This window comes from Cetorhinus maximus, chromosome 2 (genome assembly GCF_964194155.1).
Source record: "Cetorhinus maximus chromosome 2, sCetMax3.hap1.1, whole genome shotgun sequence".
Lineage (NCBI taxonomy): Eukaryota > Metazoa > Chordata > Chondrichthyes > Lamniformes > Cetorhinidae > Cetorhinus > Cetorhinus maximus.
In genome coordinates this window covers 35338533-35363928 of record NC_135880.1, presented here as the reverse complement: position 1 = coordinate 35363928, position 25396 = coordinate 35338533, and the positions used below count along the sequence as shown (strand labels likewise).

The 25396-nt window shown below is 41.4% G+C and overlaps 1 protein-coding gene across 1 annotated transcript; it reads right to left on the bottom strand.

The window, feature by feature from the left end:
• Positions 1–208: 208 nt before the first annotated feature.
• kgd4 (alpha-ketoglutarate dehydrogenase subunit 4) lies at positions 209–25396 on the bottom strand. The gene is made up of 4 exons (XM_078563295.1): positions 25313–25396; positions 14584–14647; positions 8252–8448; positions 209–1310 (listed from the first exon to the last, which is right to left on the bottom strand). Exons 1-4 carry the CDS (start codon positions 25361–25363, stop codon positions 1293–1295), a joined length of 330 nt encoding a protein of 109 aa, XP_078419421.1. The 5' UTR covers positions 25364–25396; the 3' UTR covers positions 209–1292.

Sequence of the window (25396 nt, the reverse complement as noted above, 5' to 3'; positions counted from 1 at the left end):
CTCTACCAGAGTCCACTTGCCAACCAATCAGCACACTCTTCACATACAGTATAAATTGTTGTTTTCCCCCTTATATTGGTATTCTTGTGAAGTGTGCTGATGAGTGCAAGATGAAAAACTTAAGACTTTTTTTTTCAGCAATACACAAATTTGTGTCCACATCATTGAATATAAACAAAGGCTTACTGATAAATAAGTAAACAAGACATTAAATTCAGGTGTTTAATTCCTTATTTAAATTCCTTAAATTTTTATTATGATTTTGAACAAAGGCAAATGACGGTAAGTGGAAATAGTTTACATTCATATATTTCTGTACAATAGTAATTCTCCCCATTAAAATCCTTGCACTCAGCTAATAGATGTTTTAACAATTTCATTTATTGATACATTTTATGTACATAATTTTCTAGTTTCCTACATTTGCCAAATCACTGATCTACAAATATTTGTGATAAATGTAGTGCTTCACGGTTAACTTAAAATACAAAACACCCAATTGAAAGCAGTTTTTCATTCTGCTGTTAAACTGCAATTCACAATGCTTATTTCAACAATTGGTTTAAAATTATCTTTAGTAACTGCCGAAATGAAAACAAAGGTGGATAGCTCCTTTATTTAAAAAAAAGCAAAGGAATGCACCTAAATCTGCCAGTGTACTTTACATTTAAAATGAGTACTGACAATATGCCAGAATTACATCATTCCATAGGCTCAAATTAGTAGACTCAATAGCATTTTTTGAAAACAGCAATACACATTATGGGAACCATGTATTTTGAATGTTCTGATCTTAGAAACAATTGTATGAAATTTTACTAGTTTAAAAATTAAAATAGTACCATATGTTTGTGTAGCTTATATTTCATATTGCAATTAAGGGTACTTAAGTATCAGTTATATTCAACATATTGAAATTATAATTTAGAATTATATTTTTATAGAAGAAATTGCCTTAAAAAAATTGCACAAGACATATTAATGAATTTTCCCAGGAACAGAACACGTAGAAATAAAATACAAAATGCTGTTTAACTTCACCAAATTTTTCCTATGAAAATCAATGAACATTATTTTGGGAAATACACCAGGATGCTTCTGGTTTTTAAAATGGCAACAGCTTTTCAATGTTTATTGAATACTATGGGATGTACATCCATTCAGCCAGAAGACATGTAATTAGCACAGCAATATAAAGTGTATTCAAAGGATTGCAATTGTATCCATAGCTTGGAAATCTGACAGCAAATAGTAGAAACAGCCATTGATGGATGACAAAGCAGCAGTTGATTTTACTCTGGCCCTCCACGCTGTAAAACAAAAATTTGGTAATAAGTGTGAAGTTAAACATAATCCAACAATATGCTCAATTAAGGCATACTAAGATATGCATAAGACAAAGGGCCAATTACAGTTATGGTGAGCCAAATGGCCTCCTCGTGCTCTATTTTATATGAGTTCATTAAAATTCATATATTTCACTAAAATTCACTGAATAGACTGTAGGAAAGTATATTCCCCTAATAGGAAAGAAACTAAACACAGGTGAGAACACCAAGGAAGAATAAAGACAAAGGAACAATTGGTTAGGAAAAAGACAGATAGCAGAGGAGTACAGGATAAGAGAGAATATGTAGAGATTAAGAGAAAAGTCCAAAAAAACAATTAGGAAGGCAAATAGGAACTATGAACTTAATTTATCAAGGAGCACGAAACAAAATAGAAAAATATTTTACAGGCACATCAATATAATAGAAAAAGACAGTGATGGGAATTAAGAGATAGGAAGGATAATACCGCGGCTAACAATAGATAGATGGCAGTAATATTAAATAGCTATCTTGCTGCTGAATTTACAAGGGAGCTAGAACAGGCAAAAAGGGCATTGCTTACCTCAATGAAATAAGTGCATTTAAATTAAAAAGGGGGTGTGTTGAATAAACAAACTCAGGATAAAGGCCCTGATCTTGATGGATTGCATCCACGTATTTCAATAGAATTTAGGGAAGATGTAACTGTGATGAAAGTATAATAATTTTCATAATGTTTCCTGGTTTATTACGAAGTAAGTTTATGGGGTAAGTATAGTGGGGTGCGTGTGATTTAATTACATTTTGTAGTCAAACAGACTGCAAGCTTTAAATCATCAAAAGAAGTTAGGTGCCTGACATGCTAATGAGTAAACATGGATGCTGGCTTAGCATGTAAGGTGTGAAGGGAATCTACATTTTTAGATAAATGAAGGGATATTTGGATTTCAAAGGGATCTTAGTCTGTTCACAACTAGCCACATAAGGCTAAGGAATGTGTTTATTTTTCCCCAAAGGTCACTGGCAACAGTAGCAACATGAAAGTTTTTAATATCATGAGGAAGGTACAGTTTCAAAGACATATGGAAAAATAGAATTTACATATTAAAAATCGAGAAACATATTTAAAGGAGATTGAAAGGCCTAGTGGAAAGAGAAGGCCATGTAAGATCCAACTGGAGTGTGTGTGAAATAGCCTTAAATGAAGCTTCCAGCATTTGTGCTTAAGCCTGCTGTCTTGCGAAGCTGGAGTTGGGGAAAAGCCATTTGGGGTTCCAGTGTCCAGGGTATTGTGTTAACTTGCTGAGTCGGTTTTAAATCCAAACTCTATTTTGGACCATTGCCTTAAAGGGAGTGTAACTGAGGGCCAGGTTAATTAGGAATTTTAAGAGTAATTATTAGTAGTAATTGTAGTCTTATGTATGTGCTTGACAGCTTTTATTCTGTTAATAAATATTTTAATTTTTTTTTAAATCTCTAAAAGGTCTTAGTGGACATATTACTTCTGAATTCAGTGCACACATCTCTTAATAAATACAAATTGCAAAACCATTGTGATAGCACGACCAAGTTTTCCTTGTGGATTTGGTCTGCCGGGCACACCATCTGCCACGTCATAACATAACACACTTAGTAATTCATTAGAAAAAGGTGCAGTGCCAGAGGACTGGTGGATAGCTAATGTAATTCCTATATTTAAGAATGGGGCAGAACATGTCCAAGGAATTATAGACCAGTCAGATAAACATCGATGGGAGGAAAAATAATGGAATCCTTACTCAAGGAGAGAATAGAAGAACATCTAGAAATTAGAAATATAATAATGAACAGCAAGAATTCCAAAATGGAAAATCTTGCTTGGCCAATCTTATTGAAGTTTTTGAGGTGGTAAGAGAGAGTAGACAATAGTAATACAATAGATGAAACTTATTTTTCAAAAGGTCTTCAATAAGGTGCCCCATAATAGACTAATGAATAATGAAAAGGGAGTCGGGGACAAGTGGCTAGCTGGCTTCAAGACAGAAAGCAGAGACTGGAATAAAGGGTAGTTATTCAGAGTGGCAGACAGTGGGAAGTGATGTTCCACATGCACCAGCGCTGGGATCAATATTCCTCCTAATTTTTTTCTTTCCATGCTTGGAATTAATTTTATTCTATGCACCAACATCAAGCTAATGTGCAGATTTGCACCACTGCTAGAAACAAAAAAATATAACTTTTAACATTTTTATTAAAGAGAATGGAAGACAATAATGTCAAAACAAGGGATAAATAATAAGGAGCACCACTTAAGATATTAATTTGATATAAAATCAAACAAAATGGACATTCCAAAATTCAGTATCTTTTTAGAATATTACATGCATCTATTCCTTTTGTGGCATAAAATACTTTTCTTGACATAGGAAACAAAATATTTCATTAGCATTGAGGCACAAAAATAATTCACATTTTTTAATCCTTGAAATTACAACTCTATCCTACCTCCCGTCTTGTCACTCCCCGCTTCCACCCTGAACCTTCCCACTTACTGCCTCTCCGGACTTGCTGACCCTCCCACTTGCCACAGTGAGCAGGAAGGGAGCAGTGACAGCGAGGTTGCAAGTGCGTGGGAAGCAGCAAGGCAGTGAGCAGGAGGGCCAGCGAGTCAGGAGAGTCCCAACTCACCACTTTTCTTTCGAGCACAGCTGATTTTGTAAATCCTCGTGTTCCCAGTCCACACTGGATCCTTACCAGCCAATGTGAGCAGCTGCATCACCTCTGGGATATCAACCAAACCTGAAATTGTGAATTGTGCCTCAGAAACAAACTTGTGCCCACAGAACACAGGGTCCTACTCACTGGTTTGCATCAAGTCAGACAAACAACTGGCGGTAGCTTTTCTCGACCATTTCCCGCTTCCAGAGCTTTGTTCTTGCACTATTATTGGGTGAGCTGCCAGCCAATCAGCTGTTGCCACGTGGCCTGGTCTGCCACATTGAAAAGGATCAGGCACCAATGGAAATCTGGCCTTGCGTGAGTCATAGCTTCATGAAGCATCAATTAGCAAAGCAGCAGATTACTCTCCAAATGCCACAAGGATGGTGTTAATAATCAAGTGCATGACATTTGATGGGCTGGCTGCACACTTGCACAGCAGCACACACGGCAAGAACCTAGGCTGGGACGACTGCTGTTCACAATTTACATTAATGTTTTGGACTTTGGAATCCAAAACACATTTTCTAAATTTACAGATGACACCAAGTTGAGAGGGATACTCAATCCCGAAAAGGAATGCAACAAATTACAGGAAGACATTAATAAATTTGAAGAATGGGAAATAATTGGCTAATGAAGTTCAACACAAATACGAAGGTAGAAGAAGAATAGGGAAGTCACTTATTACTTGGAAGCTGCAAATCTAGGTGGGACGGAGGAACAAAGGGATCTTGGAGTACAAATACACCAATCACAAAGTTGCACATAGGTTAGTGATACCATGAAATAGTAAACTAAGCAGTAAGCTTTATTTCTAGAGGGGTAGAATTAAAAAGTAGTGAAATTATGCTAAATCTGTAAGGAACCTTGGTTAGACTCCACAGTGCAGTAGTGGTCACCATAGTTAAAAAAGGATATTGAAGCACTGGAGAGGGTGCAGAGAATATTTCTAAGAATGATACTAGATCTGCGTGGATGTACATATCAGGGAAGGATTTTTTTTTAATTTTTAAATTCATTCATGGGATGTGGGTGCTGCTGTGGTAGGCCAGCATTTATTCCACATCCCTAATTGCCAGAGATGGTGGTGGTGAGCTGCCTTCTTGAACCTCTGCAGTCCATGTGGTATAGGTACACCCACTGTGCTGTTAGGGAGGGAGTTCCAGGATTTTGACTCAGCTGTAGTGAAGGAACGGCGATATATTTCTAAGTCAGGATGGTGAGTGACTTGGAGGAGAACTTCCAAGTGCTGGTGTTCCCATGTGTCTGCTGCCCATGCCCTTCTAGATGGTAGAGGTCATGAGTTTGGAAGGTGCAGTGTCAGAAGGCTTGGTGAGTTCCTGCAGTGCATCTTGTAGATGGTACACACTGCTGCCACTGTGTGTCGGTGATAGAGGGAGTGAATGTTTGTGGATGGGTGTCGATCAAGCAGGCTGCTTTATCCTGGATGGTGTTGTGGGAGCTGCACTCATCCAGACAAGTGGGAAAGTATTCGATTACACTCCTGAGTTGCACCTTGTAGATGGTGGACAGGGTTTGGGGAGTTAGCTGGTGATTTACTCGCCACAGGATTCCAAGCCTCTGACCTGCTCATGCAGCCACAGCATTTGTATTGCTGCTCCAGTTCAGCTTTTCATCAATGGTAATCTCCAGGATGTAGATGTAGGGGATTCAGTGATGATAACCCCATTGAATGTCAAAAAGGCATTCTCTTAGATTCTCTCATTGGAGATGGTCATTGCCTGGGACTTGTGTGGCATGAATGTTACTTGCCACTTGTCAGCCCAAGCCTGGATATTGTTCCGGTCTTGCTGCATTTGGACATGGACTGCTTCCTTGGATCGACAGGCTAGGTTTCTTTTCTCTTGAAAAGAGAAGACTGATCTAACAGAAGTCTTTAAAATTATGAAAGTTTTTGTCAGAGCGGATACAGAGAATGTTTCCTCTTGTGGGGAAGGGCATAACTAGAGGTCACCAACAATTAACATAAGATAGTCAGAAGAGCCATTCTTTGGGTGAAGTTAAGAATGTGGAATTCACTACCAGAGGTAGTGGCTGAAGCAAATAATATAGATACATTTAAGGGGAAAGTAAACAAGCATAAGGGAGAAGGAAATAGATAATCAAGATGGTAAATTTAGATGAGTAGAGATGCGGAGGTTCAAGAGGAGCATAAAAACCAGAATGGACTGGTTAAGCTGAATGGCCTGTTGTGTGCTATATATCCTAAGTAATCCTACATATGTAAAATTCCATGTTGATAAGTTCTAGAGAAAAATAAATTATATATTTTTAGATTGGTTTATGAACTTGGAATATTTGATATATTGACTTCACTGTAATATGAAAGGACATGGGACCTGGCTTAAATTGTTGATATATTGAGATTTCCGTTTCATTCCGAGTGATCCTCAACCTAACTCTAGTTCAGACAAACTCTCTATATTTTCTACATATATGATGGGAGGTATTCCGAAACCTGATCCAACATGTATTTATTTTCTTAAGCCTCCTCTTCCACTCCAGTGCCAAACTGCAATTTTCCCCTACCTGACTCTAGATCAGATAATGGAGACTGGCAGATTGGTATCAGATAGGAGAGTCCAACAAAATGGTGCTAGAGTCAGAGTAGGAGGCCAAAAACACATGCCATTGAAGCAGGTTTAAAATAGATGTAGAGTACCTATGTCAAAGGCAATCTGCTAGAGCTTGAAGAGTCCAGGTGAGCAAAAAAGGGCAAAAAATGTGATGCTTTACTTTGCAAGCATAAGTAAGTCAATGCAATTTAATGTTGAAAAGCAGAACAAGTCAATGTGAACATAATCAAATTCAGTATGATTAAGTTGAATAAAATCTACAATATATATGGTAAGTAAAGACAATTTAAAAAGCTACAATGAATGATATCTTAATTATTTTCAGCCACTTGTGTAACAATATCAACTGATTTTCCTATCAAGTTCAAATTTTCATAATTGTTCCGCAGATGCAAGCTACTTTCACTACAGAGCTAAAGATTATATGCAGTGAATCACATCAGGGAGAGCAGGTACATAAAGGTCAGACCATGCTGACTAATATTTGAACCTTGTGATGAAATCATAAAAGATAAAGTAATACATTGTGTATTGTATACAATGATTTTCAAGAGTTTGATGAGATGTCAGTTTGATAAACGGCAGATAAGAGACTGAGGCAGTTATACAGGGAATGTAGCAGAGAGGATAGAAGTGTAAATGGTTGTTTCCCAGATTAGTCGGATGTGGATAGTGGTGTGACCCCAAGATCTCTCTGGGACTTTCTTTTGTACAAATGGTTGCACGTAGGCCAGAGTAAGGATATCAAAGTTTACAGGAAAGGATGAACAGATTGAGTATATACCGACTAATCCCACATCCCCATCCTTCCAACACATTCTTTTATGTTCCTTCTCAAGTGCTATCCACAAGAACATAAGAGACAGGAGTGGGCCAAACAGCCCTTCAAGCCTGCTCTGTCATTCAATATCATGGCTGTTCTTGAGCTTCAAATCCACTTTTCCACCCGCTCCTTATTTCTCTCGATTCCCTGAAAGACCAAAAATCTATCTATATCTATCCCAACCAGAAATATATTCAATGAAGCATCCACAACACTCGAATAGAGAATTCCAAATATTCACAACCCTTTGATTGAAGAAATTTCTCCTTATCCCAATCCTAAATGATTGACCCCTTATTCTGAGACTGTAACCCCATGTTCTAGGATCCCCAGCCAGCAGAAACCACTTTGTCTACCCTCTCAAGCCCCTTGACAATCTTGTATGTTTCAATTAGATCACCTCTCATTTTGCTAAACTCAAGAGAACATAGGCCCAGTTTACTCAGCCTCTCATCACTGGACAACTCTCAGCCAAGGTGACCAATCTAGTGACCTTTGCTGTAGTGTCTCCAATGCAATTATTTCCTTCCTTAATATGGAATCTAAAACTGTACAAAATATTCACTTATTCGCTTGAATTTGCAACAGCCTGATCTTAGATAGCATTTCAGTGAGTTGCCTGTTGCTTTCTGCAGCTTACTGAAGTTCAGGCCCAAGGCACAGTGTCAGCAGAGCCACAGTTCTCACCATTTAGGCAAGGATTAATCCCTGCCTGCTCCCCCTGCCCCCGAACATACCCACATTTTCTAAGCTTTGGGCTATATACTCAAGTGAAACTTGCACCAGAAAAGTAACATTTCATCAAGATGGTGCAGACTCACCTGAATGTACTCCATTTCTTCTACTGGCACTGGTTGCCTTCTGTATTTCTGTGGTAGAGATGTTACTATTTCTACAGTGTCACGTGGACCAGACAGTTGGCTAACAGGTACAGAGACTGAGCTTGGTGATGTTGGTTGCCGTCCCTGGATTGAATTTGGCAGTACCTGATGATTCATCGATTTGAGAACTTCATACACTATAAAGCGAATACAAAAATTTAAAATTTTGTTGAAACTACATTATAATGAAAGAATGCACACTGTACAGCATGCATGTGCTATTCACAACTCTTAAAATATGAAGCAGTCCATGTCTGCATGTAGCAAGATGTAGGCAATATTCAGGTATGGGCTGATAAGTGTCAAGTAACATCCATGCCACACAAATGCCAGGCAACAGCTACTGCCAATAAGAGAGTGTCTAATTACCTCCCTTTGACATCTAACAGGATTACCATTATTGAATTCCCTCATTGACCAGGAAATGACCAGAAACTGAACTGACTAGCCATACAAATACAGTGAATAAAAGAGCCAGGCAGAAGCTGGGAATTATGCAACAAGTGACTCATCTATCTCCAAAGCCTGTCACATACAGGACGCAGGTCAAGAGCGTGACGTAACACATTCTACTTGCAGTTCCAACACTCAAGATGCTCAACAGCATCAAGGACAATGCAGCCCACTTGATTGGGATGGTGGCAGTGCAGTGGTAATGTTACTGGATTAGTAACCGAGGCCCAGGCTAATGCTCTGGGGACACCAGTTCAAATCCCACCACGGCAACTGGTGGAATTTAAAGTCAATAGTTAATAAATTTGGATATAAAAACTAGTCTCAGTAATGGTGACTATGAAACTACCACATTGTTTGGCTCACCAATGCCAATTAGGGAAGGGAATCTGCCATCCTTACCTGGTCTGGCCTACATGCGACTCCAGACCTACCCCAACGTGGTCGACTTTTGGCTGTCCTCGGCAATGGCCTAGCAAACCACTCAGTTGTATCAAGTCACTACAGGAAAATTGCTAGGAATGAAACCAGAAGCACCACCCAGCATCAGCCTAAGCATCCAGAACAACAAACAGCACACCCAGCCCTATCGTGCCTCCTTACCAATATCTGGGAGCCTGTGCTAAAATTAGCAGAGCTGTCCTAGACAAGTCAAGCAATAGCCTGACATTTATATTCACCAAATCATACCTTACAGTCAATGTCCTAGACTTCTCCATCATCCCTGGCTATGACCTGTTCCACCAGCAGAACAGACCCATCAGAGTGGTGGCACAGTAGTATACAGTTCTTTTTTATTCATTCATAGGATGTGGGCATCGCTGGCTAGGACAACATTTAGTGCCCATTCCTAACTGCCCTTGGAGAAGAAGGTGGTGGTGACCTTGAACCTCTGCAGTCCACGTAGGTACACCCACAGTGCTGTTAAAGAGGGAGATCCAGGATTTTGACCCAGCAACAGTGAAGCCCTAGGTCAATGCCAGGCAGTCTTGTAATTCAAGAGTTTTAGGAATTCAAATTTCACCATCTGCTGTGGCGGGATTCGAACCCAGTTCCCAGAGCATTACCCTGGGTTCGAATCCCACCATGGCAGATGGTGAAATCTGGAAAGGAGTTTCACTGGGAGTCCTCAACATTGACTCCGGGTCCCATGAAGCCTCGGGTCAAGGATGGGAAAGGAAACCTCCTGCTGATTACCACCTACACCAACACCACCACCCCTCTCCCTCAGCTGATGAATCAGTACTCCTCCATGTTGAACACCACTTGAAAGAAGCACCGAAGGTGGCAAGGGTACAGAATGTGCTCCAAGTAGGAGACTTTTTAAATCACATATGGGATATGGATGTTGCTGGCCAAGCCAGTATTTATTGCCCATCCCGAATTGCCCTCAAGGTGGTGGCGAGCTGCCTTGTTGAACTGCTGCAGTCCATGTGGTGTTGGTACACCCACAGTGCAGTTAGGAAGGTTCCAGGGTTTTGAATCAATGTCCATCACCAAGGGTGGCTCGGTAGCACCACTACTGACTGTGATGACCAAGTGCTGAAGGACATCTCCTACTAGTCAGAGCCTGTGGTAGGTGGTGAGGGAACCAAGAGGGAAAAATCTAATTGACCTCCTTCTCACCAGTTACCCTAACATCTATTATTTCCTGCTTTGTCTCCCTCCTTTCTTGAAGTGGTGTTACATTTGTAATTTTCCAATCCACTGGGAAATTTCCCGAACCTAGGGAATTTTGGAAGATCACAACTAATGCATTTACTATCTCAGCAGCCACTTCTTTTAAGACCCTAGGATGCAGGCCAACAGGTCCAGGGTGCTTGTCAGCCTTTAGTTCTAAATTTTCCCAGTACTTTTTCTCTTGCGATTGTGATTGTTTTAAGTTTCTTCCTCCCTTTCAGCTCTTGATTTTCAAGTATTTTTGGGATTTTGTGTCTTCTACAGTTCAACGTTTCCACCATTTCCTTGTTTCCCATTAATTCCCAAGTCTCACCCTCTAAGGGATTAACGTTCACTTTTGTTACTCTTTTCCTTTTTAAATACTTAGAAATTCTTACTATCTGTTTTTATATTGCTAGCTAGCTTTCTCTTACTAATTTCCCCCTCATTTTTATTAGTCATTCTTTCCTGGTTTCTAAAATCTGTCCAATCTTCTAACCAACCACTAATCTTCACAGTATTGTGCAATCTCTCTTTCAATTTGATACTATCCTTAGCTTCCTTAGTTAGCCACAGATGGTGCATCTCTCACATACAGGTCTTTCTTCCTTAAAAAGGAATATATCTTTGCTGAGTGTTGTGAAATCTCTTTAAATGTCTGCCACCGCATCTCTACTGACCTACCCTTTAACTTAATTTCCCAATTCACTTTAGCCAGCTTTGTCTTGAACTTGCCTTTAAATTTAAGGCACTAGTACGAGACCCACACTTCTTACCCTGAAACTGAAATTCTATCATGTTATGATCACTGTTACCTAGAGACCATTAACTAATCCTGTTTCATTGCACATTACCAGGTCTAAAATAGCCTGTTGCCTGGTTGGCATTAGAATGTACTGCTCTCAGAAATTGTCCTGAATATACTATGAACTAATCCTCAGGCTACTTTGCCAATCTATATGTTTAATCTATATGAAAATTAAAATCACCCATGATTATTGCAAATCTTTCTTACAAGGCCCCCCATTATTTCTACCTGTATAGACTGCTTTACAATGTAGCTGTTAGGGGGCCTATAAGCTACTCCAACAGTGACTTCTTACCCTGTTATTTCTTATCGCTACCCAAACTGATTCTACATCTAGATCGTCTGAACTCACGTTATCTTTCAATACTGCACAGTCTTACTTAATTAATGGAGCTACCCCACCCCCATCATCATTTCCTAGTACCTGGTCCTTCCCAAATGTCAAATATCCTTGAATATTTAGACCCCAGCCTTGATCTGCTTGCAACCACGTCCTGAAATGGCTATCAGGTCATACATATTTATGTCTATTTGTGCTATTAATTCATCCATTTTGTTATGAATGCTGTGTGCACTCAGATACAGAACTTTTACAATTGCCATTTTAACATTCTTACAAACTCTGGCCTTATCTGCTGGGGTAGTCTTAGGTCTGCACGCTCTGTCCCTTTCTAACACATTCTGGTTATTACCCATATTGCTACCCTGCTCTAATGCCTTGTCCTCTCTCTTTAATTTACCACATCTCCCCTCACATGATCCCCACCCCCGCATCATTTAGTTTAAAGCCCTCTTTACTGCCCTAGATATACAACTCACCAGAATACTGGTTGGAGTCATACCTGACACAAAGGAAGACAGTTGTGGTTGTTGGAGGCTAAACATCTCTCAGTCCCAGGGCAGTGCTGCAGGAGAATCTCCGGGTAGTATCCTATTATTATTTATTAAAAAATTCTTTCATAGGCTGCTTCAATGACCTTCCTTCCACTGTAAGGCAGAAGTGGGGATGTTCGCTAACGATTGCACAATGTTCAGCACCATTCACAACTCCTCAGATACTGAAGCAGTCCATGTCCTTATGCAGCAAGGCCTGGACATCATTCAGGCTCGGGCTGATAAGTGCCAGTAACATTCATGCCACACAAGTGCCAGATAACCACCATCTCCAACAAGAGAGAATCTAACCATCGCTGCTTGACATTCAATGACATTACCATCACCAAATCTCCCATTATCAACATCTTAGGGGTTACCATTGATCAGAAACCAAACTGGCCCAGCCATATAAATACTGTGGTTGCAAAAGCAGATCAGAGGCTAGAAAATCTGCACATGTATTCACTTTGATTCCCCAAAGCCTATCCAACATCTACAAGGCACAAGTCAGAGTGTGATGGAATATCTCCACTTGCCTGGATGAATATGGATCCACTCAACACCACTTAAGCAGCTTGGCACAATCCAGGACAAAGCAGCCTGCTTGATCAGTACGCCATCTACAACCTTAAACAATTACTCCCTCCAGTACTGATAGTGGTAAGAGTGTGCACCATATACAAGATACACTGCAGCAACTCACCAAGCCTCCTTCGAAAGCAACTTCCGAACCTGTGACCCCCTATTACATGGAAGGACAAGGGCAGCAGAAGCATGGGAACGTCAGCACCTGGAAGTTCCTCTCCAAGTCACACACCACCATGACTCAGATCTATATTCCTTCACTGTTCCTGGATCAAAATGCTGGAACTCCATTTCTAATAGCACTGTGGCCGTACCTACATCAGATAGACTGTAGCAGTTCAAGAAGATGGCTCCCCACCACCTTCTCCAGAGCAATTAAGGATGGTCAGCGACACTCATCCCATGGAAGAATAAAAAAGCAAAAGTGCAGCAGTGATAAAGGGAGTTAAGGTTTAAGGTGTTGGCTAGGATGCCAATGTGTGCCATCTATAATCTGCAGCAACTCACCAAACTTCTTCAACAGCACCTCATATGCCTGTTATGCTTATTTCATAATCATACTGCTTCCCATTCTTTAGGGCTTATGTTTTGAATTTAGAACCTCAGACACCAACAGCTTGAGACAGTAGGATGTTCATACCTAATAACAAAACATCTTAATATCCATGATTAGGGCTCTACAATTTTCCAAGAATGAAACAAATTTGCACTTTTAAATCTTACTATGGATAGTATAACAAAATATATTTACATATTGTTTTGTGCAACATCCATTAAGAGTAAATGACAAAATGTAGTAAATAACACTTCCTATACTGCACTCTGTTGAGGTTACATTTGTTGACTGGTCAGTTCCTGTAAGCAGTTGTTCTATTCTAATCTGGAATATGACCAAGTGTAATGATAAATAAGTAGCATTGTTCAATTTATTGTAAATATCCATCACAAAAATCATCTACTTCTACCTCTTAAATGTTGAGGTCTCCACCCTTGCCGCAGCTTATCCCCGACTGAAATACTCATCCATGCTTTTGTTAGCTCCTGGCCAGCATCCCATCTTACACTGTCCATAAACTTGATCTCATCCAAAGCTCCACTGTCCACATCAAGTCTCACTCACCCATCACTCCTGTGCTTAGTGACGTACATTGGCTCTCATTCCACCAATGCCTTAATATTAAAGTTTGCATCCTCAAATCACACCATGGCATTGCCCCTCACCTCATCTCTAACCTCCTTCAACCATCGGAAAACCCTGTTCCTCCAACTTTGGCCTTTTGTGCATCCCCAACTTCCTCTGCCTTACCCATTGGCATTACCCTTTAACAGACTTAGGACTGGTGTAGGTCATTCAAAGGTGTCACTAAGCAAATGGGGATAAACAACCTGCCCGACAACTTGTGAATGTGGAACCGAGCCACAGACTATGCAACATCTCCTGCAACGTCTATCGCTAGAGGAACCCTGCATTGTTGCAGATCTAGCCGAATTCAACAACAAGGTGCAAAAATGTGTCCAGTTCTGGCTGGGCCATGTATAGACTGTCTGTGGACATGATAAGAAGAAGAAAACCCATTGGCAGCCATGCAACCAGCCATTTGGGCCTCAGCTCTGGAATTCCCTCCCTCAACCTCTGCACCTTTAAGACCCTGCTCAAAATCTCCTCTAATTAAGCTTTTAGTCACCCATCCTAATATCTCCTCCATTGGCTCGGTGTCAACTTTTATCTGCTTACGCGCCTGTGACATGCCTTGAGACATTAAAAATGTTATGTAAATACAACAATAAAGAAGAATCTCAAAATTGTATCCCACGGGGTAATAAAGTCAATACTGTTTTCAACCCCATGGCAATAAACGAAGAATTGAAAATTTAATTGAAATCCACTTACCATTGGGGTGAGGGAAAGCTTTTCTATCTGGGAACCTAATTAACTGTTGATGTGGTTTCACAATCTAGAAGAAATTGGAGGGAAAAAAATTACATATCTTACATGGTCTGTCTTGTAACTCAATCTTCATTAGTGTTGCTCATGACATTTAAGAATTTGCATCATCTTCCTTCACTGGTGCACATTTAAAAGATTTTGCGTTTGGAAAGTTAATCAAATCTCTAACATTAATGCATCTATACCACGTGAACGAATATTGAAATGTACAGATATTAAAATTTGAGTATTGCCGAAAAAGAGAGACATGTCAAAGCTTTTAGTCTTGCACTCATCAGGACACTTCGCAATACCACCAATAAAGGGAATACGACAATTTATACTAAATAAGAGTGCCGACTGATTCAAAGTGGACTCTGATTGGTAGAGGCGTTGCCATGGAGAATGCAGTGATGGTGACTGACAATTAACTGCCAAACATTGTTTGAAATTTAAATCAGGCAGCTTGACCCTGATTGCTCAGGGCACTGCCTTGAGCAATCAGTCATTAAAATATTAATTGATAATATTAAGTTAATATTTTTCATAGTGTTAAGTATATGAAATAATTTCATAACAGATTCATCAACTCAAGATTTGTGGGAAGAAATCTAAACTGAATAAATACTTCTCAACTTTTAAATAGGAATTCACAGACATTACTAGTGACTTTTAAGCCTTGCCACAAAAGCCTCTATTTAAAAAGTGAGAACTCAGTTGAGGTTACAAATTCTTAAAATTATGTTCTCATCAGAAAAAAGAAAGCTGAAAGGTGATAATGTTTGCTTTGTAGGATTGTAAACAAATTTCACCTTATCCAGAACAGTAGAATCAGAAGACACAGCCAAAGAGGGAAAATTGAAAATTAATCTACAGAAGTATTATTTCAATGAGTGATATATCTGTGGAATGAGCCAAAAAGGCAACAGAATCAGTACTGATTCAGTCAAACGCAAATTAGAAAAACCTCTTGGAGAAAATATTTGGGGATATACTGTAGTATATGACTAATCTGAGACATGACATGCTAAATGCAGCATGTTTGGGAGGATAAAGTAACATTAGACATTTGGTTCCCAAAGCTTCCCACCACTGGGAGTTTTCCTCACCTCATGTCTGGGTCTGTAGGAGACTAATCGATAGAGTTTGATTGCCATGATTAATCAAGAACTCTTATCATCACTGAATGGTACCATGCAAGTACCAAGATGGCCCGCCTAATTTGCTTTCTATTGTGGTCTTTTTCCCCCCCATATAGCAGTGTTTACATTATACAAATATTTAAGTAATCTTTACCAAAATAAAACTTTTCAAGTGTTACAAATATCAAGTTTAGAAGTTGGTTATGTTTTGGGACTGTATCTTTAATTTAGGGTAAAAGGGAGGAATGAAGGTCACGTAACATGCTCTGAATCCTGCCCAACAACATGCTTGGTAATTAAAGGTTAAGATTTTGGCGGGGGAAGGGGGGGGGTGGGGGCACACCAGTTGTCTTCTGGGAAGAAGGTGCAAGATATTCACATCTGTAGACAACGGCAGTAGTATCTCTGTGCTGACTCTGCATAGACTCTTAACCTCCAAGTGTCACAGGGAGGTGTTAGAAATGTCAGGTTTTATAAGTGGAATTAAATTGAGTTTAAAGTATAACCAAGATAGAATGGAATTGGGAGACGTTTTATTCATTCATGGGATGTGGGCTTCGCTGGCTGGGCCAGCATTTTGTTGCCCATCTCTAATTGCCCTTGAGAAGGTGGTCTTCTGCCTTCTTGAACCACTGCAGTCCATGTTGTGTAGGTGCAGCCAGAGTGCTGTTAGGGGAGGCAGATCCAGGATTTTGACCCAGGAACAGTGAAGGAACAGCAATATTTCCAAGTCAGTATGGTGAGAGGCTTGGAGGGGAGCTTCCAGGTGGTGGTGTTCCCATCTATCTGCTGCCCATGTCCTTCTAGATGATAGTGGTCATGGGTTTGAAAGGTGCTGTCTAAGGAGGCTTGGTGAGTTCCTGCAGTGCATCTTGTAGATGGTACATACTGCACTCAGCTTTGTAGATTGAGGACAGCTTTGGGGAGTCAGGTGGTGAGTTACTTGTGCCAGAATATTGGTAAAACCCATAGCCTCTGCAGTATCCTGTGCCTTCAGCCATTTCTTGACATCATATGGAGTGAATCGAATTGGTTGAAGCTTGGCATCTGTGATGCTGGGAAGCTCTGGAAGAGGTAAGACGGATCATCCACTCTGCACTTCTGGCCGAAGATTGTTCCAAATGCTTCAGCTTTATCCTTTGCACTGATGTGCTGGGCTCCCCCATCATTTGAGGATGGGGATATTTGTGGAGCCTCCTCCTCCAGTGAACTGTTAATTATCCACCACCATTCTAGACTGGATGTGACAGGACTGCAGAGCTTAGATCTGATCTTTTGGCTGTGGAATCACTTGGCTCTATCACTTGCTGCTTATGCTGTTTGGCACGCAAGTAGTCCTGTTTTATAGCTTCACCAGGTTGACACCTCATTTTTAGGTATGCCTGGTACTGCTCCTGGCATGCCCTCTGCACTCTTCATTGAACTAGGGCTGATCCCCTGGCTTAGTGCTAATGATAGAGTGAGGGATATGCCAGGCCATGAGGTTACAGATTGTGATCGAGTACAATTCTGCTGTTGATGGCTCAGTATCTCTGTAAATGCCCAGTTGAGTTGCTAGATCTGTTCAAAGTGTATCCCATTTAGTACGGTGGTAACACCACATAATGCAATGGAGGGTATCCTTAAGGGGAAGACAGTACTTCTCCACAAGGACTGTGCAGTGGTCGCTCCCACCAATACTGTCATGGGCAGATGCATCTGAGGCAGACAGGTTGGTGAGGATGAGGTCAAATATGTTTTTCCCTCTTGTTGGTTCCCTCACCACCTGCCGCAGGCCCAGTATAACAGCTATGTCTTTTAGGACTCAGCCAGCCCTGTCTGTGGTGGTGCTATCGAGCCACTCCTGGTGATGTACATTGAAGTCCCCCATTCGGAGTACATTCTGTGCCCTTACCATCCTCAGTGCTTCCTCCAGATGGTGTTCAACATGGAGAATGACTCATCAGCTGACAGGGGACCGTATGTAGCAATCAGCAGGTTTCCTTGCCCATATTTGACCTGATGCCATGAGACTTCATGGGGTCTGGAGTCGATGTTGAGGACTCCCAGGGCAACTCCCTCCTGACTATATATCACTGTGCTACCTCGTCTGCTGGGTCTGTCCTGCTGGTGAGACAGGACATACCTAAGGATGGTGATGGTGGCTTCTGGGACATTATCTGTAAGGTATGATTCCATGAGTATGACTATGTCTAGTGACTAATCTGAGAGACAGTTCTCCCAATTTTGGCACAAGCCTCTAGATGTTGGTAAGGAGGACTCTGCAGGGTCGTCAGGGCCGAGTTTGCCATTGTAATTTCCGATGCCTAGGTCGATACAAGGTGGTCCGCCTGGTTTCACTTCCTCCTTGACTTGTTTTTAAGTGGTTTGATACAACTGAGTGGTTTGCTAGGCCATTTCAGAAGGCATTTTAAGAGTCAGCCACATTGTTGATGGTATGGAGTCACACGTAGGCCAGGCCAGGTAAGGACGGCAGATTTCCTTCCCTAAAGGACATTGGTGAACCAGACATGTTTTTACAACAATCAACATGGTTTCACGATCATCATTAGACTCTTAATTTCAGATATTTTATTGAATTCAAATTCCACCATCTGTCATGATGAGATTCGAATCTGGGTCACCTGAGCATTACCCTGGGTCTCTGGATTACTAATCTAGTGACATTCCCACTATGCCACCGCCTCCCCAGAAAAGCCAAATGGCATTTTTACCTGCATACAAGGCCCATATAATTCATGTGCCATGGGCTTTAGGAAGGAATAGTCCACAGGAAGCCATTGTAAGATCAGGATGCAGGTTTTTCTAAGATACCCTGAAACTCAGATGCAGTCAGTCTGCAGACACCTTAGAGAAAGCGACGAGGGCAAGCCTTCACCACGCAGAATGCTGGTGGGAGCTCACGCTCAGATAGAAGAGACCAAGTTTGTAAGGATTTTTTTTTAAAAGATTGGAAGCTTCCCCTATCTTTGGTTAGAGGGAGGAATCTCCAGGGTATCCTTCACCATAAATCAGCTCAGGAATTAAGATTATTGGGCTGGAAAAGAGAAAAGGATGCAAGCCATCCAGAGCTGACAATAGCTTTGGACTGGTTCCTGAAGAATGAAGGGAAAAAAATGTATTTAAAACCGGCTTCCTACATCCGTGGGGCTGAAACACCCCTCCCATGAATTTCAACATCTGCTACATAGATAGAAGGCTTTAGTGAACCTGTTTGATGGGAGAAGCTTGATATAACATGATATTGCTAATGGAACACAAGTAATAGCTATTACTTTTGTGGAATTCCTAAAACCTGCTGTAGTTGAAAGGATGATTGGCTGTGGCCTTGGAGAACTGTGTCAGGAATTCCAAACAATGAGGAGAAACTTCCGTTACCTACTGCCCACTGATGTGAGGAAATCCAAATTCATGTAAATCACCCAGTAATAGTACAAATTCTTCAGGGAGGAAGAAAGTTTGCAGGGTCTTTAAGCATTCAACTGGCTAGAAATGTTCGAGGTGCACTGGCAGATTGATATGAAAGGAAGACATGCGTGTATAATGCCTTTCACGGCCACTGGATGTCCCAAAGTGCTTTATAGCTAATGAAGTACTTCTGAAGTGAAGTGTAGTCACTGTTGTAATATGGGAATCGCAGTGGCCAATTTGCACACAGCAAACTCTGAAAAACAGTAATACGATAACAACCATATAGTATTTTTGTGATGTTGATTACAGGATTAATGTTAACTATGGCATCAAGGATAACCCAGCTCTTCTTCAAAATAGTCTCATAGGATCTTTTGAGACCCCCTAAAGGCCCCAGTGGAGGGGAAGGGGCGGAGGTGGGTGCCTGCAGCAAATAAGGCTTCAATTTGACTTCTGAAGTGAAAGTTGGCACCTCCATGGAGGTATTCCCTTAGTACTGCACTGGAGTATCAGCCTTTTGGATTTTTGCACTCAAAACCTGAATGGGACCTGAACCCACAATCCTCTGACTCAAGAGTTGAGTGCGCTACTGACTCAGCCACAGCTAACACCTGAAGAAATTTATGACTGGTACCAGCTCTATGCTGGGTGAAAATTTAAAATGAATAAGCAATGAAGTAAAAGAAACCAGCAGGAGGGTAAATAAAAATAGGTAGATACGGGTATCAATTTTGTCTGAATATAAATGACATGGTAAAAGCTTAATCTGGCTCACTTTGCCTTGGGGCTATGTACAGCACATTGTTTTTTATCAGCAGAACACCTTGTTACATACAGAAACAAATGCTATGGTTTCCAGTTTGGCTAATTAGAAAACCACAATGAGTTTCTGTTCTGTTTCTGTAGGAAATACATTTATCTGAAGCTCAGTGGAAGGAAAGCACTTGCATTTAAATAGCAACTTTCATGACCTCCAGCCTCTAAAGACAATTAAGTACCTTTGAAGAGCACAGTTGTAAATGTGGTAGCAAATTTACATCCAGCAAGCTCCTCTATTCAGTAGAAATTGTAATCAGATAATTTGTTTTAGTGATGCTGATTCAAGACTAAATATAGGCTCAAACACCAAGAGAACGCCTACTCTTCTCGAATGGAGCCATGGGATTGTTTACATCCATCTGAGGGGGCAGACAGGGCCCAGTTTAAAGACTGCACCTCCAACAGTGCAGCATTGCATTGAAGTGTCAGCCTGGATTACGAACATATGAAATAGGAGAGGTAGGCCATTCGGCCCCTCGAGCCTGCTCCGCCAGGATAATGTCCTCAATGCTCTGGAGTGGAGTTTAAATAAATGCAAAACACTTTGTATTTCGGATTTCCAACATTTGCAAAGTGCTGGAAAAACTCAGGTCTGGCGGCACCTGTGCAGACTCTCGAATGAATCTTCTTCCGAAAATGATGTGGCCACACCCGAGTTTTCCAAAACTTTGTTTTTACATCACATCCCAATTAAGAACGCCAAATTCCACTCGCAAATCAATTCTTGTGATCGCTAATTGGCACCGTATGAATAAGAACATAAGAACTAGGAGCAGGAGTAGGCAATTCAGCCCTTCCAGCCTGCCCCGCCATTCATTATGATCATGGCTGATCTCATTTCGGCCTCAATTCCAATTTCTCGCCCTCTCCCCATAACCTTTCAACCTATTACTAATTAAAAATCTGTCTATCTCCTCCTTAAATTTATTCAGCATCCCGGCATCCACTGCACTCTGAGGTAGTGAATTCCACAGATACACGACCCTTTGAGAAAAGTAATTCCTCCTCATCTCGTAGTTAAATCTACCACCCTTTAGCCTAAAACTATGGCCTCTCATTCTAGAATGCCCCACAAGGGGAAACATCCACTCCACGTCTACTTTGTCTATCCCCTTTAGCATCTTATATACCTCAATTAGATCTCCTCTCATCCTTCTAAACTCTAGTGAGTATAGGCCTAAACTGCTCAATCTCTCCTCATAAAGACAAGTCCCGCATCTCTGGAATCAATCTAGTGAACCTCCTCTGAACCGCCTCCAGTGCAACTTCATCCTTCAAGGAAAGGGGCCAAAACCGTGCACAGTACTCCAGGTGCGGTCTCACCAATGCCTTGTACAGTTGCAACAACACTTCCCTATTTTTATACTCTATTCCTTTAGCAATAAGTGCCAAAATTCCATTTGCCTTATTACCTGCTGTACCTGCATACTAGCTTGCAGCGATTTATGCACGAGGACACCCAGATCCCTCTGCACTGAAGCATTCTGAAGTTTCTCTCCATTTAAATAATAAGTCACCTTTTTATTCTTCAGACCAAAATGGATAACCTCACACGTTAAACTCCATCTGCCAAATTTTGGCCCATTCATCTAATCTGTCCATGTCCATTTGTAAATTTCTTATTTCTTCATTGCAACTTACTTTCCCACCTATTTTAGTGTCATCTGCAAATTTAGCTATAGTACCTTCTATCCCTGAATTCAAGTCATTAATATAGATTGTAAATAGTCAGGGCCCAAGCACCGAACCCTGTGGCACCCCACTAGTTACAGCTTGCCATCCAGAAAAAGACCCATTTATCCTGACTCTTTGCTTTCTGTTGGTTAGCCAATCCTCTATCCAAGCTAATATGTTACCCCTAACTCCGTGTGATCTTATCTTGTGTATTAATTTTTTGTGTGGCACCTTATCAAAGACCTTCTGGAAGTCCAGATATACAACATCTGCAGGATCCCCATTATCCACTTTGCTTGTCACATCTTCAAAGAACTCTAGCAAATTAGTCAAACACGATTTACTCTTCATAAAACCATGCTGACTCTGATGGATTGCATTTTGACTTTCCAAATGCCCCATTACTACTTCCTTAATAATGGATTCCAACAATTCCCCAACAACAGACGTTAAACTAACTGGTCTATAGTTTCCTACTTTCTGCCTCCCCCCCCTTTTTGAATAAGGGCGTTATATTACCATTTTTCCAATCCACTGGAACCTTTCCAGGATCCAGGGAATTTTGGGATATTAGAGCCAATGCATCCACCATCTCCGCTGCCACTTCCTTTAAGATCCTGGGATGTAGGCCATCAGGTCCTGGGGACTTGTCACCCTTTAATCCCAATAGTTTGCTAAGTACTTTTTCTCTAGCGAGGGTGATTGTTCTAAGTTCCTCCTCTATATCCTCTGCATTACCTGTTACTATTGGAGTGGTACTAGTGTCCTCCACTGTGAAAACGGAGGCAAAATATTGATTAAGCGTCTCTGCCGTTTCTGCATTCCCCACTATTAACTCCCCAGTCTAATCCTACAAGGGACCAACATTCACTTTAGCTACTCTCTTTCCTTTTATATATTTGTAGAAGCTTTTGCTATCAGCTTTTACATTTTACGCTAGTTTTCTTTCAATTTACCTTTGCTCTTTTTATTATTTTTTTAGTAACCCTTTGTTGATCTTTAAAATTTTCCCAATCTTCCAGCCTGCCACTAACCTTTGCAATTTGATATGCCTTAGTTTTTGCCTTTAAGTTATCTTTAACTTCCTTGCTTAGCCATGGATGCTTTTCCCCCTCTTACCATCTTTCTTCCTCATTGGGATATATTTTACTTGGGAGGAATTGAATATCTCTTTAAATATCTGCCACTGTTTATCAACTGTCCTACCTTGTAGTCTTCCTGCCCAGTCCACTAGGGCCAAATCTGCCCTCATACCTATGTAGTTACCTTTGTTTAACTCCAGAACACTAGTGTGGGACTCAAGTTTCTCCCTCTCAAACTGAACTTGAAATTCTATCATGCTACGATCACTCTTCCCTAGAGGATCCTTTACTATGAGATCATTAATTAATCCCATCTCATTACACAAAACCAAATCCAGAATAGCCTGCTTGCTGGTTGGTTCCACAACATATTGCTCCAAGAAACAATCTCTAATACACTCTATGAACTCTCCCTCAAGGCTACCCTTGCCAATTTGATTAGTCCAGTCTATATGCATATTAAAATCACCCATGATTATTGCCGTGCCTTTCTTACATGCTCCCAGTATTTCCTGGTCTATACTGTGCCCTACTGCTAAACTACTGCTTGGATACCTATAGATTACTCCCACCAGAGACTTCGTTCTCTTGCTATTTCTTATTTCTACCCAGACTGACTCTACGTATTGCTCTCCACTGCCTATATCATTCCTCACTATAGCAATGATCTCTTCCTTTACTAACAAAGCTATACCACCTCCTTTTCTTTCCTGCCTATCCTTATAAAACACTGAGTACCCTTGGATATTCAACTCCCAAACCCGTTCTCCCTGTAACCACGTCTCAGTAATCGCCACCAAATCATACCTATTTATCTCTATTTGCACTGTTAACTCATTAGTTTCATTCCGAATGCTACATGCATTCAGATACAAAGCCTTTAGGTTTGCCCAATTGTTAATTTTCCCTACTCTTATATGATTATTTGGTGCAATATGACGTTCACACACTTTATCCCTTCCTTTCACTTTTGGATAGCAATCAGCCTCGTCACTAACCTGCACTCTTACCCTCTCCTTAAACTTTGATTTTTTATATTTCCATGCAACTGAACCCCCCCCCCCCCCCCCCCACTATTTAGTTTAAAGCCCTATCCACAACCCTAGTTATGTGATTCGCCAGGACACCGGTCCAAGCATGATTCAAGTGGAGCCCGTCCGAACGGAATAGCTCCCTCTTTCCCCAGTACTGGTGCCAATGTCCCATGTACTCGAACCCACTTCTCCCACACCAATCTTTGAGCCACGCATTTACCTCTTTAATCTTGTTGACCCTGTGCCAATTAGCTCGTGGCTCAGGTAGTAATCCAGAGATTACCATCTTTTTAATTCTGCTTTTTAATTTAGCCCCTAGCTGCCTGTATTCCCTCAGCAGAACCTCTTTCCTTCTTCTACCTATATCATTGGTACCTACGTGGACCATGACAACTGGATCATTCCCCTCCAACTCTAAGTTCCTCTGCAGCCCAGATGAGATATCCTTAACCCTGGCACCAGGCAAGCAACACAGCCTTCGGGACTCTCAACCCTGGCTACAGAGAACAGTATCTATTCCCCTAACTGTACTATCCCTGATTACAACTACATTTCTATTTTCTCCTCCCACTTGAATGGCTCCCTGTACCACAGTGCTATGGGCAGTTTGCTCATCCTCCCTACAGTACCCACTCTTGTCCACACAGGGAGCAAGAATCTCAAACCTGTTGCATAAGGGCAAGGGCTGAGGCTCCTGCAGTGCTACTTCCTGGATCCCTCTACCTGCCTCACTCAGTCACACCCTCCCGTCCCTGACCACTGGCCAAATTTAAGGTAGTTAATTTAAGGGTGTGACTGTCTCCTGAAACAGTGTCCAGGTAACTCTCCCCCTCCCTGATGAGTTGCAGTGTCCGCAACTCAGACTCCAGCTCATCAACTCTGAGCTGGAGTTCCTCGAGCAACCAACATTTGCTACAGGTGTGGTCACTAGGAACCACAATGGGGTCCACCAGCTCCCACATCATGCAGCTACAACACATCGCCTGGCATCTCTTTTATTTAATTAGTTGGATTAAATATTGGATTATCGAATCTACTGCAGCAGAATAATTAGCCACAACATGTCTTTACAAAATTGTACTGTTCAGGCAGTAGAACTGGCAAACGTGCGACTGATCGACAATGTGTACAAAGGTGATGGTGACAGTTCCCCATGTAACCCAATCGCCCTCCAGTGAATGGCCCAGAGTTAACGACCTGGCTTCTGAGGCTCGGGCTCGCTGCAAAATTCACCTTTTTCTCGGTCTCGGAAACTACCGGCAGACCAGACTGGACTGGACTGGATTGGGCTGGATCGGACCAGTGGAGAAGCTAGTAGATCTTGGACAATAAGTGAGCGAGGCCCTTCACCGACAAGGACACGACCTTAATAAAATGTTACACTCGGGGAGGATACGAACACCCCCGCTGGTAGCAGCTCCACTGCTGCTGCTTCTAACAACCGCTAACGCCTGATCAGTTTTCCCTGTAAAACAAGTGCGACGCGACCAAGACTAAAGGCCTCGGGAGAAGCCGCACTCTCCACTCTTACCTGAATGACCCGACCACTAGCCGCCATCTTACTTCCCCACAAGTTTCCCATGGCGACGCTGATTAATATGCACTTCCGGGTTAA